We start from the raw sequence: 22,892 nt of genomic DNA on the forward strand, positions 1-22,892 counted from the left end.
CGACAGCCTCTTGGTCAGCAATTGGCGTAACTCTGTTTACAGCCATTCACGGTCACTAAAGCCTGGGCCTTCTGCTCTGTGTGCCCTGCATGCTCCAGGCAAGCAAAAATGGATGTTACAAGGGGGGTTCCTGTCTGGCTACACAGGCCCCTGCAAGGACACTGTGCTATTCCCCACTCCTGGGCAGGTCTTGTGCGAACCAATGACAGCTCTGCTAGAGAAGGAGGGAGGGGGAGGAGAGCCCAAGTTTGGGGCAGAGGGGCGACGTGGGGTTCCAGAAACCGTTCCGGGATGTGGCAAATGGCAATGTGAAGCAGCGTTACTGGCACAAAATGGCCAAATCCGTGGACATTCTCCTGCCTGTGCTGACCAGGCTGAGCAGTCCCAGACTCCTGGAAAGGCCAAATCCCCCGCAGAGGGGAGTAAGTCTGGGTGGAGGCCAGGGCCCCATTGTACCCGGGGCAGAAGGAGGGGGAATGGGAGACCTTCCCAAGTTAACTCCCCTGTGAGTCCTCCCAAATTTCCTGGGTAGAGAAAGTAGTCTGTAACCGAGCGCCACGGCACCTCCTGCTGGTTAACCGGGAATCAGCTCCTTTAGCCCTGGAGCGCCCCCTTTCGGCCCACGTCTCTCCCATGGTTACCTATTCTCTCCACCCCTGGGTACGGCCCCATCACAGTGCCCCCTCACTCTGGGGTCCTCCCCTCTAGCTACATACGACATTTCCACTCCTTGGCAGAGCTTGTGTGAACCAATGACAGCTCCGCCAGAGAAGAGGGAAGCAGAGCCCAAGTTGGGGGGGGACACGTGGGGTTCCAGAAACCATTCTGGGATGTGGCAAGTGGCTATGTGAAGCAGCGTTAGTGGCACTAAATGGCCCTGCAGCCTGGGACGAAGCCCAGAAGCCAGATGGACTCTGGGGCCGACGAGAGGCCGAGGGAGCTGCCCAGGGAAGCAGGCCTGCTGGCGTTTGTGGGCAGCTGTCCAGAGCCAGAGGGATTGTGCAGTTGTAGCTTTCCCTGCACTGTCTCCCACACACACACACACACACCCTGCCCCATTGTGTCTCCACACCAGCTGCAGAGCTCCAAACACCCCTCAGCCAGCGAGTGCCTGGGGCTCTGAGATCCCAAGGGGCAAACACACTGGGATGGGTTAAATGGGGGCCGGGCACATGCCAGTGGACACGTTCCCTTTAGTTCTGGGAACTTGGTGAATTTTTCTTATTCACTTTCAGTCTGTCCCACCCTGTTTCATGAAGTGGCTAACTCAAGGTGTGTTCCATGCACGTGGTTTATCACTATGGTGGAGTCAGATCCGGATTATAACTGGAATAAGTTTATTCCTAGAGGCTCCAAATCACAGCTGTAAGTGTGTGAAGGGGTCAGCCAGGAAGAGGAAATTGGATATTCAGTAGAGTAAAGGAGATTTTTAAGTGTCGCTGGTCTCTACAAGGAGTGTATGGAAAGCTGAAGCAAGAGACCTTCTCATCTAATCCATCAGAAGAACAGAGATTTCTACTGATATCAGTTGTCCCGGCTTCAATTTCCATTGAATGAGACGTTTCTTTTCATTTTTGCTTTGCCTTTGGGTGAAAACTTCTCCTGCCTCCATTATTCCTCTTTGACATCTATAGTTTTCCTTGCTTTCCCCTTGGGGTTAGTCATACGTTAGTCCTATACCATTGTGCTTTGTTTCCATCAAAATAAAGATGAACTTTCCTCTCGGCAACTATTTCCACTTCCCACTCTTAGAAATACGAGATGACATCATTTCAGATGAAGCAGGAATTGACAGTTAGGGGAGACACTAACTTCTGTGGAAAGGAATAAGGACGTAATACACTGAGCAGTGCTGTTGGATTGGTAGGAACCAAAGCTCAGCCTACAGAGATAACTGAAGTCTACCAATGGCAGCAGAGACCGTCTTTACCCTACATTTTTAAATTGTATAAAATTGGAAGGTAGGGCTGGGGTCAGAGTGCAGCTGGCAAGGGATCGTAAGTGTGAAGGTGAACACAACATGGGTACATTAATTTGAAAGGGAAAGTGCCTACTAAGGCATCCACCATCTCAGAAGGAACATGATTTCTTGGTCAAGCCAAGGAGGGAGTGGAAGAAGGTAGAGTCTGTGACCCTACATCCCAATTTCTTCAAGTTGTCTGATGATGGGATTAGAGCATGAAAATGTAGCATTTCTTCCAGACAGGTCACAATTTCCTGAGTTGTGTTCTCCTAGTTGTATCTGTATTTGTGCCTTGTTTTTGTATCTGTACTTATGAGTATAGACTAAGTATCTTTACTTCCAATGTTTTTACAGCTGGGTACCTCCCACTCGGGAAGGTGCTAGTCAGACCGTTGGGAAGGGTTGTTGAGCGTAATGAGCATAAGGCAAAACAGCAGATCTCAGGAGAAGCTTATCCCTCCTGGTGAGTCTTCTTGGGAATGCTCCAGAGAGCCTGTGATTAACTCATGACTCTACAGGGCTATGTGCTCAGCCCATGTGACTTTGGGCTCCATCTTGGGATGTCTGTGTTTTTCCACAGCCAGCTCTAGGGAGCCATAGTTGAAACAAAGGGTCCCCACCTTTTTCTAAAGCTACAAAAGGCGGAGTGTGAGGTCAGCAGTTCTTCAATCCCTGCGAAGGAGGACTCCTGGAACGATCGGCGGAAGGAAGACTGAACCGAGGACCGTGCGGGAACCGGGCGATGGGGATTTCCCGCTGGCATACGGAAGTCTGAAAAACCCAAGCGGCAAAGCAAATACAACTTGTGCTTTGAGAACCTGCCAGGCAAGGTGAGAATCTGCTTGTTCCTTCTGCTTCCGAGACACCTGTTTGGCTTCGTTTGTGTGTGCTGTTTATTTCCTGGTAATCTGCTGTGATCCTTTGTCATTCACAAACTTGTTTGTCGTTTTACCTTAAACTGGTGAGCCTTCAAATTTAGTGTGGGGGGGGGAAATCTCAGCGTGGCGAGTACAAGTGGGCAAGTTCCTCTTCACACGGAGGGAGAGGCAAATGGGATAACAAATTCCTACTGGTGGGTGGTTTGACCTGGCTGCCGGAGGTTCCCTTGACTGTAGCATCCCTCATGTGGTGTCCCGTCACAGAGCCCTTTATGTGACTGCAAAGGAGTGAACGTCTATTGTGTGGGTGCAGGGGGAAGGGCAGGAGTGGGGTGTTGTCTACAGCTGGCCACAGCAGCTCAGTATGAGCGGGACCCCAGGCTTGCGGCTCAGAGGCTCAGTGGATCCCCAGCTCCAGCTGGAACCTTAGGGGCCAACCCAGCCCAGACGAGCTGGAGGAAAACCTGCCTAGGACAGAGCAATGGGCGGCTCTCAGATGTAGAGCACTGAGCCAGTTGTAAAAATCTTGTCGATATTTTACAGTGGCCCAAACTAGGAGAAGTGAGTTCATGCGCAATTCATCCCTCTGCAAGTACCAGTGTCCAGGGGGCAATACTCTAAAACTGAGCCTGGTATTTGTTGGGCTGCCTTATGCACATCATGAGATATGTCCTTCCCCATGGGTCAGCTCCCCATCCGCAACTAGCCCCTGGCTGAGTCAACTATTATTCTACTAGTAGAAACAAAACAGAAACCAACCCATATTTTACCTCAAAACATCTTGCATCTTCTACTGATGAATCTTTTGCACTGTAGGGAAAGACGCTCACTCACTGGGTGCATCTAGACTGGCAAGTTTTTGAGCATAAGTGGCCACTTTTCCGCAAAACCTTGCCAGCTGTCTACATTGACCGCTTGAATTTGTGCAAGAGCACTGACTTTCTAATGTACAAAATCAGTGCTTTTTGCACAAATACTTTTACGCTCTCGCTCGGGAAAAAGCCCTCTTGTGCAAGAATACTTGCGCAAGAGGGCCAGTGTAGACAGGAAAGAACTGTTTTACGCAAAAAAGTCCCAATGGCTAAAATGACAATCTGGGCTTTCTTGTGCAAAATCGCGTCTAGACTGGCCACGGATACTTTTGTGCAAAAGCATCCATGCCAATCTAGATGCGCTTTTGTGGAAATACTTTTAATGGAAAATCTTTTCCATTAAAAGTATTTCCGCAAAATCATGCCAGTCTATACGAAGCCACTGAGTATGGTTTTATCTCTAACATCCTTTGTGAGGGAAGGCAACAATTATTTTTACCACATCTGATACCTGATAGGATCTCTGACTCCCTTCCCCACTCTCCAAATATGCACTGGCAGAGGGCAGCTGTGTTTTGCAAACACCATCCGCCTCCGCCTTCCCCGTCCGATTTACGCACCCCTTTGCCTCTGACCAATGTTCCTGCACTTTTCTACCCCACAGGCAGAATTAATTTTGTTACGTGCAGTACTATCAAGGTGATGTGTGACTGACCACAATTGTTGCAAGAAAATTGGCCCTGGGGGTAATTACTCCATCCAGGACATTTTAAGCATTGGAAAATTCAATTCTCAAAGAATTAAATGGAGAATTACATGAGAGAGAAACAAAATGATGATTGCACAGACCAATTCAGAAACTACTAGAAGAACACAAAGGACAGAGATGATATGGGTCTTGCAGGAAATTACAAAAACACCACCAGAATGTGTTGGAAGGGGAGTGCTGAAGAGACAGTGTGTGGTGTGTGTGTGTTTAAGTGGACAGTGTATGAATGTGTTTTGGAGACAGTCTGATTGTGAATCAGACATACAAAGTGTGGGTGTATGTGTGAGACATCGAGTGTGTGTGTGTGCGTAGCAGGTACAACCCTTCCTTCTGGAGGAGAAGAGGCTCTCGCAGTTGACGCAAAGGTCTGAAATGTGGGTGCACATTCAGCTGCCGGGTGCCCAACTCTCTTTATTAGTGTAAGGCCCTTGGTGCCTAAATCCCTTTGGTGCCTTCCAATCTCTCAGCTAATGTCAACAAGGTGGCCTGTGTGTGGAGCGCCAGGCCGAGAGATCAGACCGACCTGGGAGCTTTCGGCAAGAATCTCTAAATCTTTCAGATTGGGAGCATTGAATATTTTCCTCTGGTAAGCAGGGTCTGAATGCATGTTTCGAATGCTGCTAGCTGGGTGGGGAAAGGAGCTGTTCTCTCCGTTGTGGTGCTGCTCACTCAGTGGTTCAGCCTGGCAAGATCTTGCGCTGTGGATGTGTAAATACGTCTCACGCTGGAATGGGAAAGAGGTCCAAGGTGCGGTCTTGTAAATCCAGCTCAGCCAATCCTTTAGGCCGGAAGGGGGGGTCCATTGCTGGAATGGAATATGGAGATTGGTCACTCATTTTGCCATTGTGGGGTCACAAACTATGTTCACAGAACCATAGAATCCTAGAGCTGGAAGAGACCTCAGGAGGTCATCAAGTCCAGCCCCTTACCCAAGGGAGGACCAGTCCCAACTCAATTAAACCAGCCAGGGCTCTGTCAAGCCGAGACTTACATGTTAACCCTACATGTAGGAATGTACAATGAGGTTTACCATATCTTTAGAAAAAGTTTATTTTTCTAACGATCCACGTTGACAGTGCCGCTTTTTTCAAAAAGCTAAGTTTAGAAAAAAAGCATTAGCATGTTTATGTTAATGAAGGTCAGGATATTTAAATCACCGCTTCATTAGCAATTTTTACGTGCCTAGTCTTCATCTCTGTGTCAATAGAGAAATGGAGTCTAAAAAGGCCTCTTGGGGGCTGGGTTCTGTCTTAGGGAGTCTATCCGTACGCAGCCTCAAAAAAGCAATTCCCTGCTCTGCTGGAGTGACACACCTAGCCTTTGATGGGTTTCTGATGCTAACAATAGCAGTGTAGAGTCGGCCCAATCCCATCCGAGATCCAAGGCCCGCACCTGTGTACCCCAGATCACCGCTTCTGCTGCCTTGTTCTCACTGCTCATTTGATGACGCTAACTTGATCAAAGCTCATGCATGCTAGCCCAGCTGGGAAACACACCTCCCCACGGCAGGCTGGGCATACCCCTGTTTGAACGTTAAACATCCTCCCTTTGCCATCGATTGACTCTTGTGTTCTCTAGGTTGGCTGGTAGGACACTGACATGAGGAAGAGATTTCCAATTCGCGGCACAAAAGGGTTTAATGATCAAGAGGGGTCAGGCAGCTGAGTGGGATGTTGCTGTAACTCACAGAGGTTTCATGCTCCTGGTTCCCCTGGGAACTGTGACTTTTTCATGAAATGCGTTTTCCTCTGCCAAAGGGCAACTTCATTTTTGAAGTGGAGAGATCCAGTGAGCCGAGGTTTTTGGCCTAAGTGGCCAACAGCACAACCTGTCCGCAGGTTCTCCCTGAATCTCTGATGCTTTTCTGTTTCTAGATATGAATTATGGAGGCAGCAGAAAGAAGGAATCAAACACCCATCATGGAATTGATTCTTCTCGGTTTGGGGAACGGCCCTGAACTGCAGCCCCTCCTCTTCCTGCTGTTTCTAGTGATCTACATTGCAGCCCTGGCCGGAAACCTCCTCATCGCTGTGCTAGTGGTGGCTGATTCGCACCTTCACACCCCCATGTACTACTTTGTGGCCAACTTGTCCGCTGTGGAGATCTGCTTGGTCTCCACCATTCTGCCCAAGCTCATTGGCAGTCTGGCGACCGGGGACAGAACCATTTCTCTTCAGAACTGCTACGTGCAATTCTATATCTCTGTTATCCTGTCCAATGCAGAATGTCTGCTGCTCACGGCCATGTGCTACGATCGGTATTTAGCGATCTGCCACCCCCTCCGTTACAATGCTCTCATGAACGGACGGGTTTGCGGTCACTTGGTGGCCTGGGCCTGGATATTCGGCATTGCCTACTACGTCATGCTGCACATTTTCAGTGTGCAATTCAGATACTGTGGACTCAAGGTATTTGACCATTTCTTTTGTGATTTTGCAGTCCTTATTGATTCGTTCTGCGGCAACACCAGGATTCTGCAAAATGTGGCATTTTATTTCTCGATCATATTAAACATTGGGGTCTTTCTGCTGACCGTGACAACCTACGTTTTCATCATCGCCAGCATCCTGAGAATCCCTTCCAGCACCGGGAGGCAAAAGGCCTTTTCCACCTGCTCCTCCCACCTCACTGTGGTGACACTTTACTATGTGAGTGTAATGACAATCTATGTGGTGCCTCAGATCAACCCTCCCGCAATTGTGTACAAAATCTTGTCTGTTTGGTCCGCAGTCCTGATCCCCTTGCTGAACCCTTTCCTCTACTGCCTGAGAAACAAGGAGGTCCATCAGGCCCTGAGAAAAGCTCTTCTGAAACTGGCTGCTCTGAGACACAGGCGTGTACTGTGAAATAGAGATAAATTGATGCATTTCTTTACACATGGCCAATTTGGCTTCTTGAAAAAAGGCAAGTCCTCTTTTCCTTGCTTCCTTCCTTCCTTCCCTCTGCTACAGCAGTGAGTGAATTTTTAAGGAGAATTGGGAGGCTAAAATTGCATCTACACAGCAGGGCAGAACTTGAAAGTAGCGATGCAAATTGAGCTACGTCAGTTGCACAGCTTATTTTGAAATAGCTTATTTCAAAACTGGGAGCGTCTACGCAGTCCTTATTTCAAAACAGAGCCCTCTTTCTCCAGCTGCCCTTACTCCTCGTACCATGAGGGTTACAGGAGTTGGATGAAGAAATCCTCCAGCCTGACAGTATTTTGACATTATTTCGAAACAATGGCCTGCTGTGTAGACGCAGATGAAGTCATTCCAAAATAATGCTGCTGCGCAGAACGTACCTTAAGTGTCCTTCCAATGAAATTTCCTGCCTGTCCATACATTTGTCAGAGCCAAGACATGTCTGTGTCTGTCCATACTGCTTCCAGTACAGGTGCTGATATCGAGATATAAAATACAAAGGGAAACTGTTTGGCAGCAATTTCCCGTACTCATAAGACTCTACGTCCCTCACTATGCAAATAAAAAGAAATGGATGAATTAAGTGGAATAGGAAATGAGAACCCAAACGCACTAGACAGGTTGGCTTAAATCAGCCTCCGTATTTGTCAACAGGCCTGCTGCGCCCAGGCAGAAATGCAATTGTGTCCTCACCTCTTTACCACCCAGGAGGGAGAAATAAAGTGAACAGAAGCACAAAATTCCACTGAATCTGTCTCTGCTCTTTCAGTTCAGCCACCACAGGTTTGCGCCCCAGGGTAGGTCAATAGCAGCTTGTGGGCCACATCTGGGTCATGGGGAGCACCTGGCAGGCCCCAGCAAGGTCGCTGCGATATTGCCCACTACTGGGCAGGGCTTGTGTGAACGAATGACAGCTCTGCTAGAGAAGGAGGGAGGGGAAGGAGAGTCCAAGTTCTGAAGGGGGGGTGACTTGGGGTTCCAGGAATCGTTCCGGGATGTTGCAAATGGCAACGTGAAGCAGCGTTAGTGGCACAAAATGGCCAAATCCGTGGACATTCCCTTGGCTGTGCTGACCAGTCTGAGCTGTCCCAGATCCATGGAAAGGCCAAATCCCCCGCAGAGGGGAGTAAGTCTGGGTGGAGGCCAGGGCCCCATAGTACCCTAGGGAAGAAAGAGGGGGACTGGGAGAACTTCTCAAGTTCACTCCCCCATGAGTCGTCCTAAATTTCCAGAGCAGAGAAAGTAGTCGGTAACCGGGCGCCACCTCCCCGCCACAGCACCTCCTGCTGGTTAACCGGGAATCAGCTCCTTTAGCCCTGGAGTGCCCCCTTTTGACCCACGTCTCTCCCATGGTTACCTATTCTCTCCATCACTGGGTACTGCCCCATCACAGCCCCCCTCACTCTGGGGTCCTCCCCTCTGGCTACATATGACTTTTCCACTCCTGGGCAGGGCTTGTGCGAACCAATGACAGCTCTGCTAGAGAAGGAGGGAGGGGAAGGGGACCCCAAGCTCTGAGGGGGGGGGCGACGTGGGGTTCCAGGAACCGTTCCGGGATGTGGCAAATGGCAACGTGAAGCAGCGTTAGTGGCACAAAACGGCCCTGCGGCCTGGGACGGAGCCAGAAGCCAGATGGACTCTGGGGCCGACAAGGGGCCGAGGGAGCTGACCAGGGAACCACACCTGCTGGCATTTGTGGGCAGCTGTCCCGTGCCAGGGGGATTGTACAGTTGATACTTTGCCTGGACTGACTCCCACACACACCCACCCTGCCCCATTGTGTCTCCACACCAGCTGCAGAGCTCCAAGCACCCCTCGGCCAGCACGTGCCTGGGGCTCTGAGATCCAAAGGGGCAAACACACTGGGCTGGGTTAAATGGGAGCCGGGCACATGCCAGTGGACACGTTCCCTTTAGTTCTGGGGGCTTGGTGAATGTTTCTTATTCACTTTCAGTCTGTCCCACCCTGTTTCATGAAATGGCTAACTCAGGCATGTCCAAAGTCCGGCCCGCGGGCCAATTGCGGCCCGTGTTCCGGTTTAATATGGCCCCCCAGGTAATTTGGCAATATCTATCTTTTATGGCCCCCAACGAATCCATATGTATTGAGATGAATACACTGTAAAATCTCAGTTAATGTCAGTTGGTCTAAATCAGTTATAAATATATTTGGACACAACATGTATACTTGGTGTTATGTTCCTGTTCATATTTTTTTAACTTAAAAGTTGACAGACAACCTTTATTACCAATAATATGTCATGTACTTTACAATGTTCCTGACATATATTTCAGCTTCCTGGATTTTTTTTTTCATCTGGCCTTCAGATATGAAAGGCAGAGTGATTTAACACCTGTTTAGATTTGTCATCCATATGACGAAATAAAAAGTATACCGTTTGCAATAAATTTTGCATAAAATAGTTAATTTGCATTTAATTTTAATGGTTCAAAGAATGTCAGGCAACATGGTCGGCCCTCACGCATGTTCACTTCATCAAATCTGGCCCTCTTTGAAAAAAATTTGGACACCTCTGGGCTAACTCAACGTGTGTGGATTCTAATTGACTCAGTTCCATGCACGTGGTTTATCACTATTTTGGAGTCAGAGCCGGATTATAACTGGAATAAGTTTATTCCTGGAGGCTCCAAGTCACAGCTGTAAGTGTGTGCAGGGGTCAGCCAGGTAGAGGAAATTGGATATTCAGTAGAGTAAAGGAGATTTTTAAGCATCGCTGATCTCTACAAGGAGTGTATGGAGAGCTGAAGCAAGAGACCTTCTCATCTAATCCATCAGAAGAACAGAGATTTCTACTGATATCAGTTGTCCGGGCTTCAATTTCCATTGAATGAGACGTTTCTTTTCCTTTTTGCTTTGTCTTTGGGTGAAAACTTCTCCTGCTTCCATTATTCCTCTTTTACATCTATTGTTTTCCTTGCTTTCCCCTTGGGGTTAGTCATACGTTAGTCCTATACCATTGTGCTTTGTTTCCATCAAAATAAATATGAACTTTCCTCTCTGCAACTGTTTCCACTTCCCACCCTTAGAAATACGAGATGACATCATTTCAGATGAAGGAGGAATTGCCAATTAGGGGAGACACTAACTTCTGTGGAAAGGAATAAGGACGAAATAGACCGAGCAGTGCTGTTGGATTGGTAGGAACCAAAGCTCAGGCTACAGAGATAACTGAAGTCTACCAATGGCAGCAGATACCGTCTTTACCCTACATTTTTAAATTGTATAAAATTAGAAGGTAGGGCTGGGGTCAGAGTGCAGCTGGCAAAGGATAGTAAGTTTGAAGGTGAACATAACATGGGTGCTGTAATTAGAAAGGGAAAGTGCCTACTAAGGCATCCACCATCTCAGAAGGAACATGATTTCTTGGTCAAGCCAAGGAGGGAGTGGAAGAAGGTAGAGTCTGTGACCCTACATCCCAATTTCTTCAAGTTGTCTGATGATGGGATTAGAGCATGAAAATGTAGCATTTCTTTCAGACAGGTCACAATTTCTTGAATAGGGTTCTCCTAGTTGTATCTGTATTTGTGCCTTGTTTTTGTATCTGTACTTATGAGTATAGACTAAGTTTCTTTACTTCCAATGTTTTTACAGCTGGGTACCTCCCACTCGGGAAGGTGCTAGTCAGACCGTTGGGAAGGGTTGTTGAGCGTAATGAGCATAAGGCAAAACAGCAGATCTCAGGAGAAGCTTATCCCTCCTGGTGAGTCTTCTTGGGAATGCGCCAGAGAGCCTGTGATTAACTCATGACTCTACAGGGCCATGTGCTCAGCCCATGTGACTTTGGGCTCCATCTTGGGATGTCTGTGTTTTTCCACAGCCAGCTCTAGGGAGCCATAGTTGAAACAAAGGGTCCCCACCTTTTTCTAAAGCTACAAAAGGCGGAGTGTGAGGTCAGCAGTTCTTCAATCCCTGCGAAGGAGGACTCCTGGAACGATCGGCGGAAGGAAGACTGAACCGAGGACCGTGCGGGAACCGGGCGATGGGGATTTCCCGCTGGCATACGGAAGTCTGAAAAACCCAAGCGGCAAAGCAAATACAACTTGTGCTTTGAGAACCTGCCATGCAAGGTGAGAATCTGCTTGTTCCTTCTGCTTCCAAGACGCCTGTTTGGCTTCGTTTGTGTGTGCTGTTTATTTCCTGGTAATCTGCTGTGATCCTTTGTCATTCACAAACTTGTTTGTCGTTTTACCTAAACTGGTGAGCCTTCAAATTTAGTGTGTGGGGGGAAATCTCAGCGTGGCGAGTTCAAGTGGGCACCTTCCACTTCACACGGAGGGAGAGGCAAATGGGATAACAAATTCCTACTGGTGGGTGGTTTGACCTGACTGCTGGTGGTTCCCTTGACTGTAGGTTCCCTCGTATGGTGCCCCGTCACAGAGCCCTTTATGTGACTGCAAAGGAGTGAACGTCTATTGTGTGGGTGCAGGGGGAAGGGCAGGAGTGGGGTGTTGTCTGCAGCTGGCCACAGCAGCTCAGTATGAGCGGGATCCCAGGCTGGTGGCTCAGAGGCTCAGTGGATCCCCAGCTCCAGGTGGGACCTTGGGGGCCAACCCAGCCCACACGAGCTGGAGGAAAACCTGCCTAGGACAGAGCAATGGGCGGCTCTCAGATGTAGAACACTGAGCCAGTTGTAAAACTCTTGTCGATATTTTACGGTGGCCCAAACTAGGAGAAGTGATTTCATGCGCAATTCATCCCTCTGCTAGTACCACTGTCCAGGGGGCAATACTCTAAAACTGAGCCTGGTATTTGTTGGGCTGCCTTATGCACATCATGAGATATGTCCTTCCCCATGGGTCAGCTCCCCATCCGCAACTAGCCCCTGGCTGAGTCAACTATTATTCTACTAGTAGAAACAAAACAGAAACCAACCCATATTTTACCTCAAAACATCTTGCATCTTCTACTGATGAATCTTTTGCACTGTAGGGAAAGACGCTCACTCACTGGGTGCATCTAGACTGGCAAGTTTTTGAGCAAAAGTGGCCACTTTTCCGCAAAACCTTGCCAGCTGTCTACATTGACCGCTTGAATTTGTGCAAGAGCACTGACTTTCTAATGTACAAAATCAGTGCTTTTTGCACAAATACTTTTACGCTCTCGCTCGGGAAAAAGCCCTCTTGTGCAAGAATACTTGCGCAAGAGGGCCAGTGTAGACAGGAAAGAACTGTTTTACGCAAAAAAGTCCCAATGGCTAAAATGACAATCTGGGCTTTCTTGTGCAAAATCGCGTCTAGACTGGCCACGGATACTTTTGTGCAAAAGCATCCATGCCAATCTAGATGCGCTTTTGTGGAAATACTTTTAATGGAAAATCTTTTCCATTAAAAGTATTTCCGCAAAATCATGCCAGTCTATACGCAGCCACTGAGTATGGTTTTATCTCTAACATCCTTTGCGAGGGAAGGCAACAATTATTTTTACCACATCTGATACCTGATAGGATATCTGACTCCCTTCCCCACTCTCCAAATATGCACTGGCAGAGGGCAGGTGTGTTTTGCAAACACCATCCGCCTCCGCCTTCCCCGTCCGATTTACGCAGCCCTTTGCCTCTGACCAATGTTCCTGCACTTTTCTACCCCACAGGCAGAATTAATTTTGTTACGTGCAGTACTATCAAGGTGATGTGTGACTGACCACAATTGTTGCAAGAAAATTGGCCCTGGGGGTAATTACTCCATCCAGGACATTTTAAGCATTGGAAAATTCAATTCTCAAAGAATTAAATGGAGAATTACATGAGAGAGAAACAAAATGATGATTGCACAGACCAATTCAGAAACTACTAGAAGAACACAAAGGACAGAGATGATATGGGTCTTGCAGGAAATTACAACAACACCACCAGAATGTGTTGGAAGGGGAGTGCTGAAGAGACAGTGTGTGTTGTGTGTATGTTTAAGTGGACAGTGTATGAATGTGTTTTGGAGACAGTCTGATTGTGAATCAGACATACAAAGTGTGGGTGTATGTGTGAGACATCGAGTGTGTGTGTGTGCGTAGCAGGTACAACCCTTCATTCTGGAGGAGAAGAGGCTCTCGCAGTTGAAGCAAAGGTCTGAAATGTGGGCTGCCGGGTGCCCAACTCTCTTTATTAGTGTAAGGCCCTTGGTGCCTAAATCCCTTTGGTGCCTTCCAATCTCTCAGCTAATGTCAACAAGGTGGCCTGTGTGTGGAGCGCCAGGCCGAGAGATCAGACCGACCTGGGAGCTTTCGGCAAGAATCTCTAAATCTTTCAGATTGGGAGCATTGAATATTTTCCTCTGGTAAGCAGGGTCTGAATGCATGTTTCGAATGCTGCTAGCTGGGTGGGGAAAGGAGCTGTTCTCTCCGTTGTGGTGCTGCTCACTCAGTGGTTCAGCCTGGCAAGATCTTGCGCTGTGGATGTGTAAATACGTCTCACGCTGGAATGGGAAAGAGGTCCACGGTGCGGTCTTGTAAATCCAGCTCAGCCAATCCTTTAGGCCGGAAGGGGGGGTCCATTGCTGGAATGGAATATGGAGATTGGTCACTCATTTTGCCATTGTGGGGTCACAAACTATGTTCACAGAACCATAGAATCCTAGAGCTGGAAGAGACCTCAGGAGGTCATCAAGTCCAGCCCCTTACCCAAGGGAGGACCAGTCCCAACTCAATTAAACCAGCCAGGGCTCTGTCAAGCCGAGACTTACATGTTAACCCTACATGTAGGAATGTACAATGAGGTTTACCATATCTTTAGAAAAAGTTTATTTTTCTAACGATCCACGTTGACAGTGCCGCTTTTTTCAAAAAGCTAAGTTTAGAAAAAAAGCATTAGCATGTTTATGTTAATGAAGGTCAGGATATTTAAATCACCGCTTCATTAGCAATTTTTACGTGCCTAGTCTTCATCTCTGTGTCAATAGAGAAATGGAGTCTAAAAAGGCCTCTTGGGGGCTGGGTTCTGTCTTAGGGAGTCTATCCGTACGCAGCCTCAAAAAAGCAATTCCCTGCTCTGCTGGAGTGACACACCTAGCCTTTGATGGGTTTCTGATGCTAACAATAGCAGTGTAGAGTCGGCCCAATCCCATCCGAGATCCAAGGCCCGCACCTGTGTACCCCAGATCACCGCTTCTGCTGCCTTGTTCTCACTGCTCATTTGATGACGCTAACTTGATCAAAGCTCATGCATGCTAGCCCAGCTGGGAAACACACCTCCCCACGGCAGGCTGGGCGTACCCCTATTTGAACGTTAAACATCTTCCCTTTGCCATCGATTGACTCTTGTGTTCTCTAGGTTGGCTGGTAGGACACTGACATGAGGAAGAGATTTCCAATTCACGGCACAAAAGGGTTTAATGATCAAGAGGGGTCAGGCAGCTGAGTGGGATGTTGCTGTAACTCACAGAGGTTTCATGCTCCTGGTTCCCCTGGGAACTGTGACTTTTTCATGAAATGCGTTTTCCTCTGCCAAAGGGCAACTTCATTTTTGAAGTGGAGAGATCCAGTGAGCCGAGGTTTTTGGCCTAAGTGGCCAACAGCACAACCTGTCCGCAGGTTCTCCCTGAATGTCTGATGCTTTTCTGTTTCTAGATATGAATTATGGAGGCAGCAGAAAGAAGGAATCAAACACCCATCGTGGAATTGATTCTTCTCGGTTTGGGGAACGGCCCTGAACTGCAGCCCCTCCTCTTCCTGCTGTTTCTAGTGATCTACATTGCAGCCCTGGCCGGAAACCTCCTCATCGCTGTGTTAGTGGTGGCTGACTCGCACCTTCACACCCCCATGTACTACTTTGTGGCCAACTTGTCCGCTGTGGAGATCTGCTTGGTCTCCACCATTCTGCCCAAGCTCATTGGCAGTCTGGCGACCGGGGACAGAACCATTTCTCTTCAGAACTGCTACGTGCAATTCTATATCTCTGTTATCCTGTCCAATGCAGAATGTCTGCTGCTCACGGCCATGTGCTACGATCGGTATTTAGCGATCTGCCACCCCCTCCGTTACAATGCTCTCATGAACGGACGGGTTTGCGGTCACTTGGTGGCCTGGGCCTGGATATTCGGCATTGCCTACTACGTCATGCTGCACATTTTCAGTGTGCAATTCAGATACTGTGGACTCAAGGTATTTGACCATTTCTTTTGTGATTTTGCAGTCCTTATAGATTCGTTCTGCGGCAACACCAGGATTCTGCAAAATGTGGCATTTTATTTCTCGATCATATTAAACATTGGGGTCTTTCTGCTGACCGTGACAACCTACGTTTTCATCATCGCCAGCATCCTGAGAATCCCTTCCAGCACCGGGAGGCAAAAGGCCTTTTCCACCTGCTCCTCCCACCTCACTGTGGTGACACTTTACTATGTGAGTGTAATGACAATCTATGTGGTGCCTCAGATCAACCCTCCCGCAATTGTGTACAAAATCTTGTCTGTTTGGTCCGCAGTCCTGATCCCCTTGCTGAACCCTTTCCTCTACTGCCTGAGAAACAAGGAGGTCCATCAGGCCCTGAGAAAAGCTCTTCTGAAACTGGCTGCTCTGAGACACAGGCGTGTACTGTGAAATAGAGATAAATTGATGCATTTCTTTACACATGGCCAATTTGGCTTCTTGAAAAAAGGCAAGTCCTCTTTTCCTTGCTTCCTTCCTTCCTTCCCTCTGCTACAGCAGTGAGTGAATTTTTAAGGAGAATTGGGAGGCTAAAATTGCATCTACACAGCAGGGCAGAACTTGAAAGTAGCGATGCAAATTGAGCTACGTCAGTTGCACAGCTTATTTTGAAATAGCTTATTTCAAAACTGGGAGCGTCTACGCAGTCCTTATTTCAAAACAGAGCCCTCTTTCTCCAGCTGCCCTTACTCCTCGTACCATGAGGGTTACAGGAGTTGGATGAAGAAATCCTCCAGCCTGACAGTATTTTGACATTATTTCGAAACAATGGCCTGCTGTGTAGACGCAGATGAAGTCATTCCAAAATAATGCTGCTGCGCAGAACGTACCTTAAGTGTCCTTCCAATGAAATTTCCTGCCTGTCCATACATTTGTCAGAGCCAAGACATGCCTGTCTCTGTCCATACTGCTTCCAGTACAGGTGCTGATATCGAGATATAAAATACAAAGGGAAACTGTTTGGCAGCAATTTCCCGTACTCATAAGGCTCTACGTCCCTCACTATGCAAATAAAAAGAAATGGATGAATTAAGTGGAATAGGAAATGAGAACCCAAACGCACTAGACAGGTTGGCTTAAATCAGCCTCCGTATTTGCCAACAGGCCTGCTGCGCCCAGGCAGAAATGCAATTGTGGCCTCACCTCTTTACCACCCAGGAGGGAGAAATAAAGTGAACGGAAGCACAAAATTCCACTGAATCTGTCTCTGCTCTTTCAGTTCAGCCACCACAGGTTTGCGCCCCAGGGTCAATAGCAGCTTGTGGGCCACATCTGGGTCATGGGGAGCTCCTGGCAGGCCCCTGCAAGGTCACTGCGCTATTGCCCACTACTGGGCAGAGCTTGTGTGAACGAATGACAGCTCTGCTAGAGAAGGAGGGAGGGGAAGGAGAGCCCAAGTTCTGAAGGGGGGGTGACTTGGGGTTCCAGGAACCGTTCCGGGATGTTGCAAATGGCAACGTGAAGCAGCATTAGTGGCACAAAATGGCCAAATCCGTGGACATTCCCTTGGCTGTGCTGACTAGTCTGAGCTGTCCCAGATCCATGGAAAGGCCAAATCCCCCGCAGAGGGGAGTAAGTCTGGGTGGAGGCCAGGGCCCCATAGTACCCTAGGGAAGAAAGAGGGGGACTGGGAGAACTTCTCAAGTTCACTCCCCCATGAGTCGTCCTAAATTTCCAGAGCAGAGAAAGTAGTCGGTAACCGGGCGCCACCTCCCCGCCACAGCACCTCCTGCTGGTTAACCGGGAATCAGCTCCTTTAGCCCTGGAGCGCCCCCTTTTGACCCACGCCTCTCCCATGGTTACCTATTCTCTCCATCACTGGGTACTGCCCCATCACAGCCCCCCTCACTCTGGGGTCCTCCCCTCTGGCTACATACGACTTTTCCACTCCTGGGCAGGGCTTGTGCGAACCAATGACAGCTCTGCTAGAGAAGGAGGGAGGGGAAGGAGACCCCGAGCTCTGAGAGGGGGGGCGACGTGGGGTTCCAGGAACCGTTCCGGGATGTGGCAAATGGCAACATGAAGCAGCCTTAGTGGCACAAAATGGCCCTGCGGCCTGGGACGGAGCCAGAAGCCAGATGGACTCTGGGGCCGACGAGTGGCCGAGGGAGCTGCCCTGGGAACCACAACTGCTGACGTTTGTGGGCAGCTGTCCCGTGCCAGGGGGATTGTGCAGTTGATACTTTGCCTGGACAGACTCCCACACACACACACTTACACCCTGCCCCATTGTGTCTCCACACCAGGGGTACGTCTAAACTACATGCCTCCGTCGACGGAGGCATGTAGATTAGCCAGATCGGCAGAGGGAAATGAAGCCGCGATTAAAATAATCGCGGCTTCATTTAAATTTAAATGGCTGCCCCGCTCTGCCGATCAGCTGTTTGTCGGCAGATCGGGGCAGTCTGGACGCGACGCGCCGACAAAGAAGCCTTTCTTGATCGTCACAGGTAAACCTGGTTTCAATGAAGCGGCTTCATTTCCCTCTGCCGATCTGGCTAATCTACATGCCTCCGTCGACAGAGGCATGTAGTCTAGACACACCCCAGCTGCAGAGCTGCCCAGGGAAGCAGAGCTGCTCGCGTTTGTGGGGGGCTGTCCAGTGCCAGAGGGATTGTGCAGTTGTTGCTTTGCCTGGACTGACTCCCACACACACACACCCTGCCCCATTGTGTCTCCACACCAGCTGCAGAGCTCCAGGAACCTCTCGGCCAGCACGTGCCTGGGGCTCTGAGATCCCAAGGGGCAAACACACTGGGCTGGGTTAAATGGGAGCCGGGCACATGCCAGTGGACACGTTCCCTTTAGTTCTGGGGGCTTGGTGAATGTTTCTTATTCACTTTCAGTCTGTCCCACCCTGTTTCATGAAATGGCTAACTCAGGCATGTCCAAAGTCCGGCCCGCGGGCCAATTGCGGCCCGTGTTCCGGTTTAATACGGCCCCACAGGTAATTTGGCAATATCTATCTTTTATGGCCCCCAACGAATCCATATGTATTGAGATGAATACATTGTAAAATCTCAGTTAATGTCAGTTGGTCTAAATCAGTTATAAATATATTTGGACACAACATGTATACTTGGTGTTATGTTCCTGTTCATATTTTTTGAACTTAAAAGTTGACAGACAACCTTTATTACCAATAATATGTAATGTACTTTACAATGTTCCTGACATATATTTCAGCTTCCTGGATTTTTTTTTCATCTGGCCTTCAGATATGAAAGGCAGAGTGATTTAACACCTGTTTAGATTTGTCATCCATATGACGAAATAAAAAGTATACCGTTTGCAATAAATTTTGCATAAAATAGTTAATTTGCATTTAATTTTAATGGTTCAAAGAATGTCAGGCAACATGGTCGGCCCTCACGCATGTTCACTTCATCAAATCTGGCCCTCTTTGAAAAAAATTTGGACACCCCTGGGCTAACTCAACGTGTGTGGATTCTAATTGACTCAGTTCCATGCACGTGGTTTATCACTATTTTGGAGTCAGAGCCGGATTATAACTGGAATAAGTTTATTCCTGGAGGCTCCAAGTCACAGCTGTAAGTGTGTGCAGGGGTCAGCCAGGTAGAGGAAATTGGATATTCAGTAGAGTAAAGGAGATTTTTAAGCATCGCTGATCTCTACAAGGAGTGTATGGAGAGCTGAAGCAAGAGACCTTCTCATCTAATCCATCAGAAGAACAGAGATTTCTACTGATATCAGTTGTCCGGGCTTCAATTTCCATTGAATGAGACGTTTCTTTTCCTTTTTGCTTTGTCTTTGGGTGAAAACTTCTCCTGCTTCCATTATTCCTCTTTTACATCTATTGTTTTCCTTGCTTTCCCCTTGGGGTTAGTCATACATTAGTCCTATACCATTGTGGTGTGTTTCCATCAAAATAAATATGAACTTTCCTCTCTGCAACTGTTTCCACTTCCCACCCTTAGAAATACGAGATGACATCATTTCAGATGAAGGAGGAATTGCCAATTAGGGGAGACACTAACTTCTGTGGAAAGGAATAAGGACGAAATACACCGAGCAGTGCTGTTGGATTGGTAGGAACCAAAGCTCAGCCTACAGAGATAACTGAAGTCTACCAATGGCAGCAGAGACCGTTTTTACCCTACATTTTTAAATTGTATAAAATTGGAAGATAGGGTTGGGGTCAGAGTGCAGCTGGCAAGGGATCGTAAGTTTGAAGGTGAACATAACATGGGTGCTGTAATTAGAAAGGGAAAGCGCCTACTAAGGCATCCACCATCTCAGAAGGAACGCGATTGCTTGGTCAAGCCGAAGAGGGAGTGGAAGAAGGTAGAGTCTGTGACCCTACACCTCAAATTCTTCAAGTTGTCTGATGATGGGATTAGAGCATGAATATGTAGCATTTCTTCCAGACAGGTCATGATTTCCTGAATAGGGTTCTCTTAGTTGTATCTGTATTTGTGCCTTGTTTTTGTATCTGTACTTATGAGTATAGACTAAGTATCTTTACTTCCAATGTTTTTACAGCTGGGTACCTCCCACTCGGGAAGGTGCTAGTCTGACCGTTGGGAAGGGTTGTTGAGGGCAATCAGCCATAAGGCAAAACAACAGATCTTAGGAGAAGCTTATCCCTCCTGGTGAGTCTTCTTGGGAATGCTCCAGAGAGCCTGTGATTAACTCATGACTCTACAGGGCCATGTGCTCAGCCCATGTGACTTTGGGCTCCATCTTGGGATGTCTGTGTTTTTCCACAGCCCGCTCTAGGGAGCCATAGCTGAAACAAAGGGTCCCCATTTTTTTCTAAAGCTACAAAAGGCAGAGTGAGGTCAGCAGTTCTTCAATCCCTGCGAAGGAGGACTCCTGGAACGTTCGGCGGAAGGAAGACTGAACCGAGGGCCGTGCGGGAACCGGGCGATGGGGATTTCCCGCTGGCATACGGAAGTCTGAAAAACCCAAGCGGCAAAGCAAATACAACTTGGGCTTTGAGAATCTGCCTGGCGGCTGGTTATGACCAGGCAAGTTGGGAATCTGCTTGTTCCTTCTGATTCTGAGACGCTGTTTGGCTTCCTTTGTGTGTGCTGTTTATTTCCTGGTAATCTGCTGTGATCCCTTGTCATTCACAAACTTGTTTGTAGTTTTACCTAAACTGGTGAGCCTTCAAATTTAGTGTGTGGGGGGAAATCTCAGCGTGGCGAGTACAAGTGGTCACCTTCCACTTCACACGGAGGGAGAGGCAAATGGGATAACAAATTCCTACTGGTGGGTGGTTTGACCTGACGAGGGTCGTACAGCGGTGGTGTCAGGTGGCTATCCTTATGGTTGCTTCCCCATTGCTGTTTCATTCCGCGGCTCGTCAAAGAGCCGGTGTGTAACTACAGCCGGGTGTATCCAAACCCGTGTAGATGATACCTAAGAAGATAAGAAGGGCCAGACTGGGTCAGACCAATGGTCCATCCAAACCAGTATCCTGTCAGCCCAAAGTGGCCAATATCGGGTGCCCCAGAGTGAGGGGAAACAACAGGGATCATCACTTGATCCCTCCTCTGTCACCCGCCTCCAGACAAGCAGAGGCTAGGAACGCCATTCCTACCCATCCTGACTAATTTATGTACCTAACCTCCATGAATCTATCTAGCTCTTTTTTGAACCCTTTTAAAGTTCTAGCCTTCCCCACATCATCTGGCAAGGAGTTACACAAGTTGACTGGGCTCTGAGTATTTGGAGAAGGTGTAGGACCAGGAGCAAGTCTGTAGCTTCCCACAGCTGCCTAGTGTGTGTCTGATCCCAGACTGGTGGGTGAGGGCGCTCCATGAAACACCAGTACCAAGTAACAACGTGGGGGCACCGATCACAAATGGGTTACAGGGGAAACATACCTAAGGAAGAGCAACTACGCAAATTGCTTATCTTATTTCAACTCTCTTTTGAAATATCTTATTTTGAAATGTGGGTATCTACACAGAACCAAATTTTCAAATAAGACACTATTTCGAGCCATACTTTATTCCTTGTGCAACGAAGTTTACCAGGGTGGCAAAAAAGCATGCCCACTATATTGAAAAATATTTCAACATAATGGGCAGCTTATGTAGACGCAGGGTAGCTATTTTGGGATGCCGATTGGACGTAATCCCTTTTTCACACTCAATTTTGCACTCTTTGGGTGTGTGTAGGCTACTATACCTGCATCTACACTGCCGCTGAGTTCTGTTGACGTAACGTCAACAGAACTCAGCAGTTTTGTTGACGGCTGTATACCTCATTCTACGAGGAATAACGCCTTTTGTTGACAGAGTTCCGTCGACAGAAGGCATTATTGCATCTACACTGTCCTTTGCATCTACACTGCGATGTCGACAAAGCGGCTTGCTTTGTCGACAGAACTGGGTGTAATCTGGATGCTCTTTGTCGACAGAAGCTTTGTCGACAGTATCTGTCGACAAAACTTCTGTTGACAAAAGCCCGTAGTCTAGACATACATTTTCTGTCTATACAGCTCTTCTTTCTTCTCCACTTTTTCACTTTTCACCAGGCACGTTCTCACATCTGGATGAAAACAATCACTTTCTTCTTTCTTTTGTGATGAGTTCTCATGTTTATTTCCTGGATGTGGGTTTGAATTTGAATCTCTGTTCTGCCTATGTAAATCGACATAAACCTGATGCAATTTACCCTGGAGAATCTGAGACCAATTTATAGCCTCTCAAATGGTGCAATAATTTTTCTTTGAACCTGCTAGGATAGGGGATCACTGAAGGACCCCTCATACAAACCATAGGTCTTTAGTATTTTGCTTTTTGTCTTATGATGTGTATCCGTGCTTAACTTTGAAAGGGCAAATCCCTGCTCTGCTAGAGCTGAACAGAAAGTCTTTGTGCTCTTGTGCTCAAAATAGCCATGTAGCATCGGCAGCACAGACCAGATGCCCTGACCCAATGCCATCTGAGATCCAACAGACGTACACAGGGGTGAATCCCATAAAACTGTCTCTGCTGACCTGTTCTCCCTGACAATTTTACCCTGGTAACTAGATCCTAGCTGGGAATGACGCCTCCCAGCTGTAGGGTAGATGTATCCCTGGTTGAACATTAAATATCCTCCATTTCCAATCCACTCATTTTTGCTCTGTCCTCTAGATTGGCCGATAGGACACTGAGATAATGAAGCCTCAAAGTATTTAGTTAAAGACCAAGGCAGTGAGGTAGGGCGTTTCTGTCATTTATTAAGATTCAATATTCTAGGTTCCCCTATTTTGGAAGCTTGCCAGTTTAATGGAATGTGTCTTCCTCTGCTAATGGATAACTTCATTTTTCAAGTGGTGAGATGCGGAGGCACAAAACTACTGCCAAAAGCTTTGCAGGAATGTAGCCAACCGCACCAGCTGTCTATTTCTACTGTGACTATTTCATGCCTTTTTGTTTCTAGATCCAAAAC

At 47.9% G+C, this 22,892-nt stretch overlaps 2 protein-coding genes across 2 annotated transcripts; both read left to right on the forward strand.

The window, feature by feature from the left end:
- Positions 1-6,341: 6,341 nt before the first annotated feature.
- Positions 6,342-7,268, forward strand: LOC149521263 (olfactory receptor 6C3-like). Its single transcript, XM_089774416.1, has one exon. It carries the CDS (start codon positions 6,342-6,344, stop codon positions 7,266-7,268), a length of 927 nt encoding a protein of 308 aa, XP_089630542.1.
- A 7,644-nt stretch (positions 7,269-14,912) lies between these two features.
- Positions 14,913-15,875, forward strand: LOC149521264 (olfactory receptor 6C3-like). Its single transcript, XM_089774417.1, has one exon. It carries the CDS (start codon positions 14,913-14,915, stop codon positions 15,873-15,875), a length of 963 nt encoding a protein of 320 aa, XP_089630543.1.
- The last annotated feature ends 7,017 nt before the right edge of the window (positions 15,876-22,892 follow it).

The sequence above is a fragment of the Pelodiscus sinensis genome, chromosome 30 (assembly GCF_052426305.1).
Source record: "Pelodiscus sinensis isolate ZL-2025 chromosome 30, ASM5242630v1, whole genome shotgun sequence".
NCBI classification, from domain to species: domain Eukaryota; kingdom Metazoa; phylum Chordata; order Testudines; family Trionychidae; genus Pelodiscus; species Pelodiscus sinensis.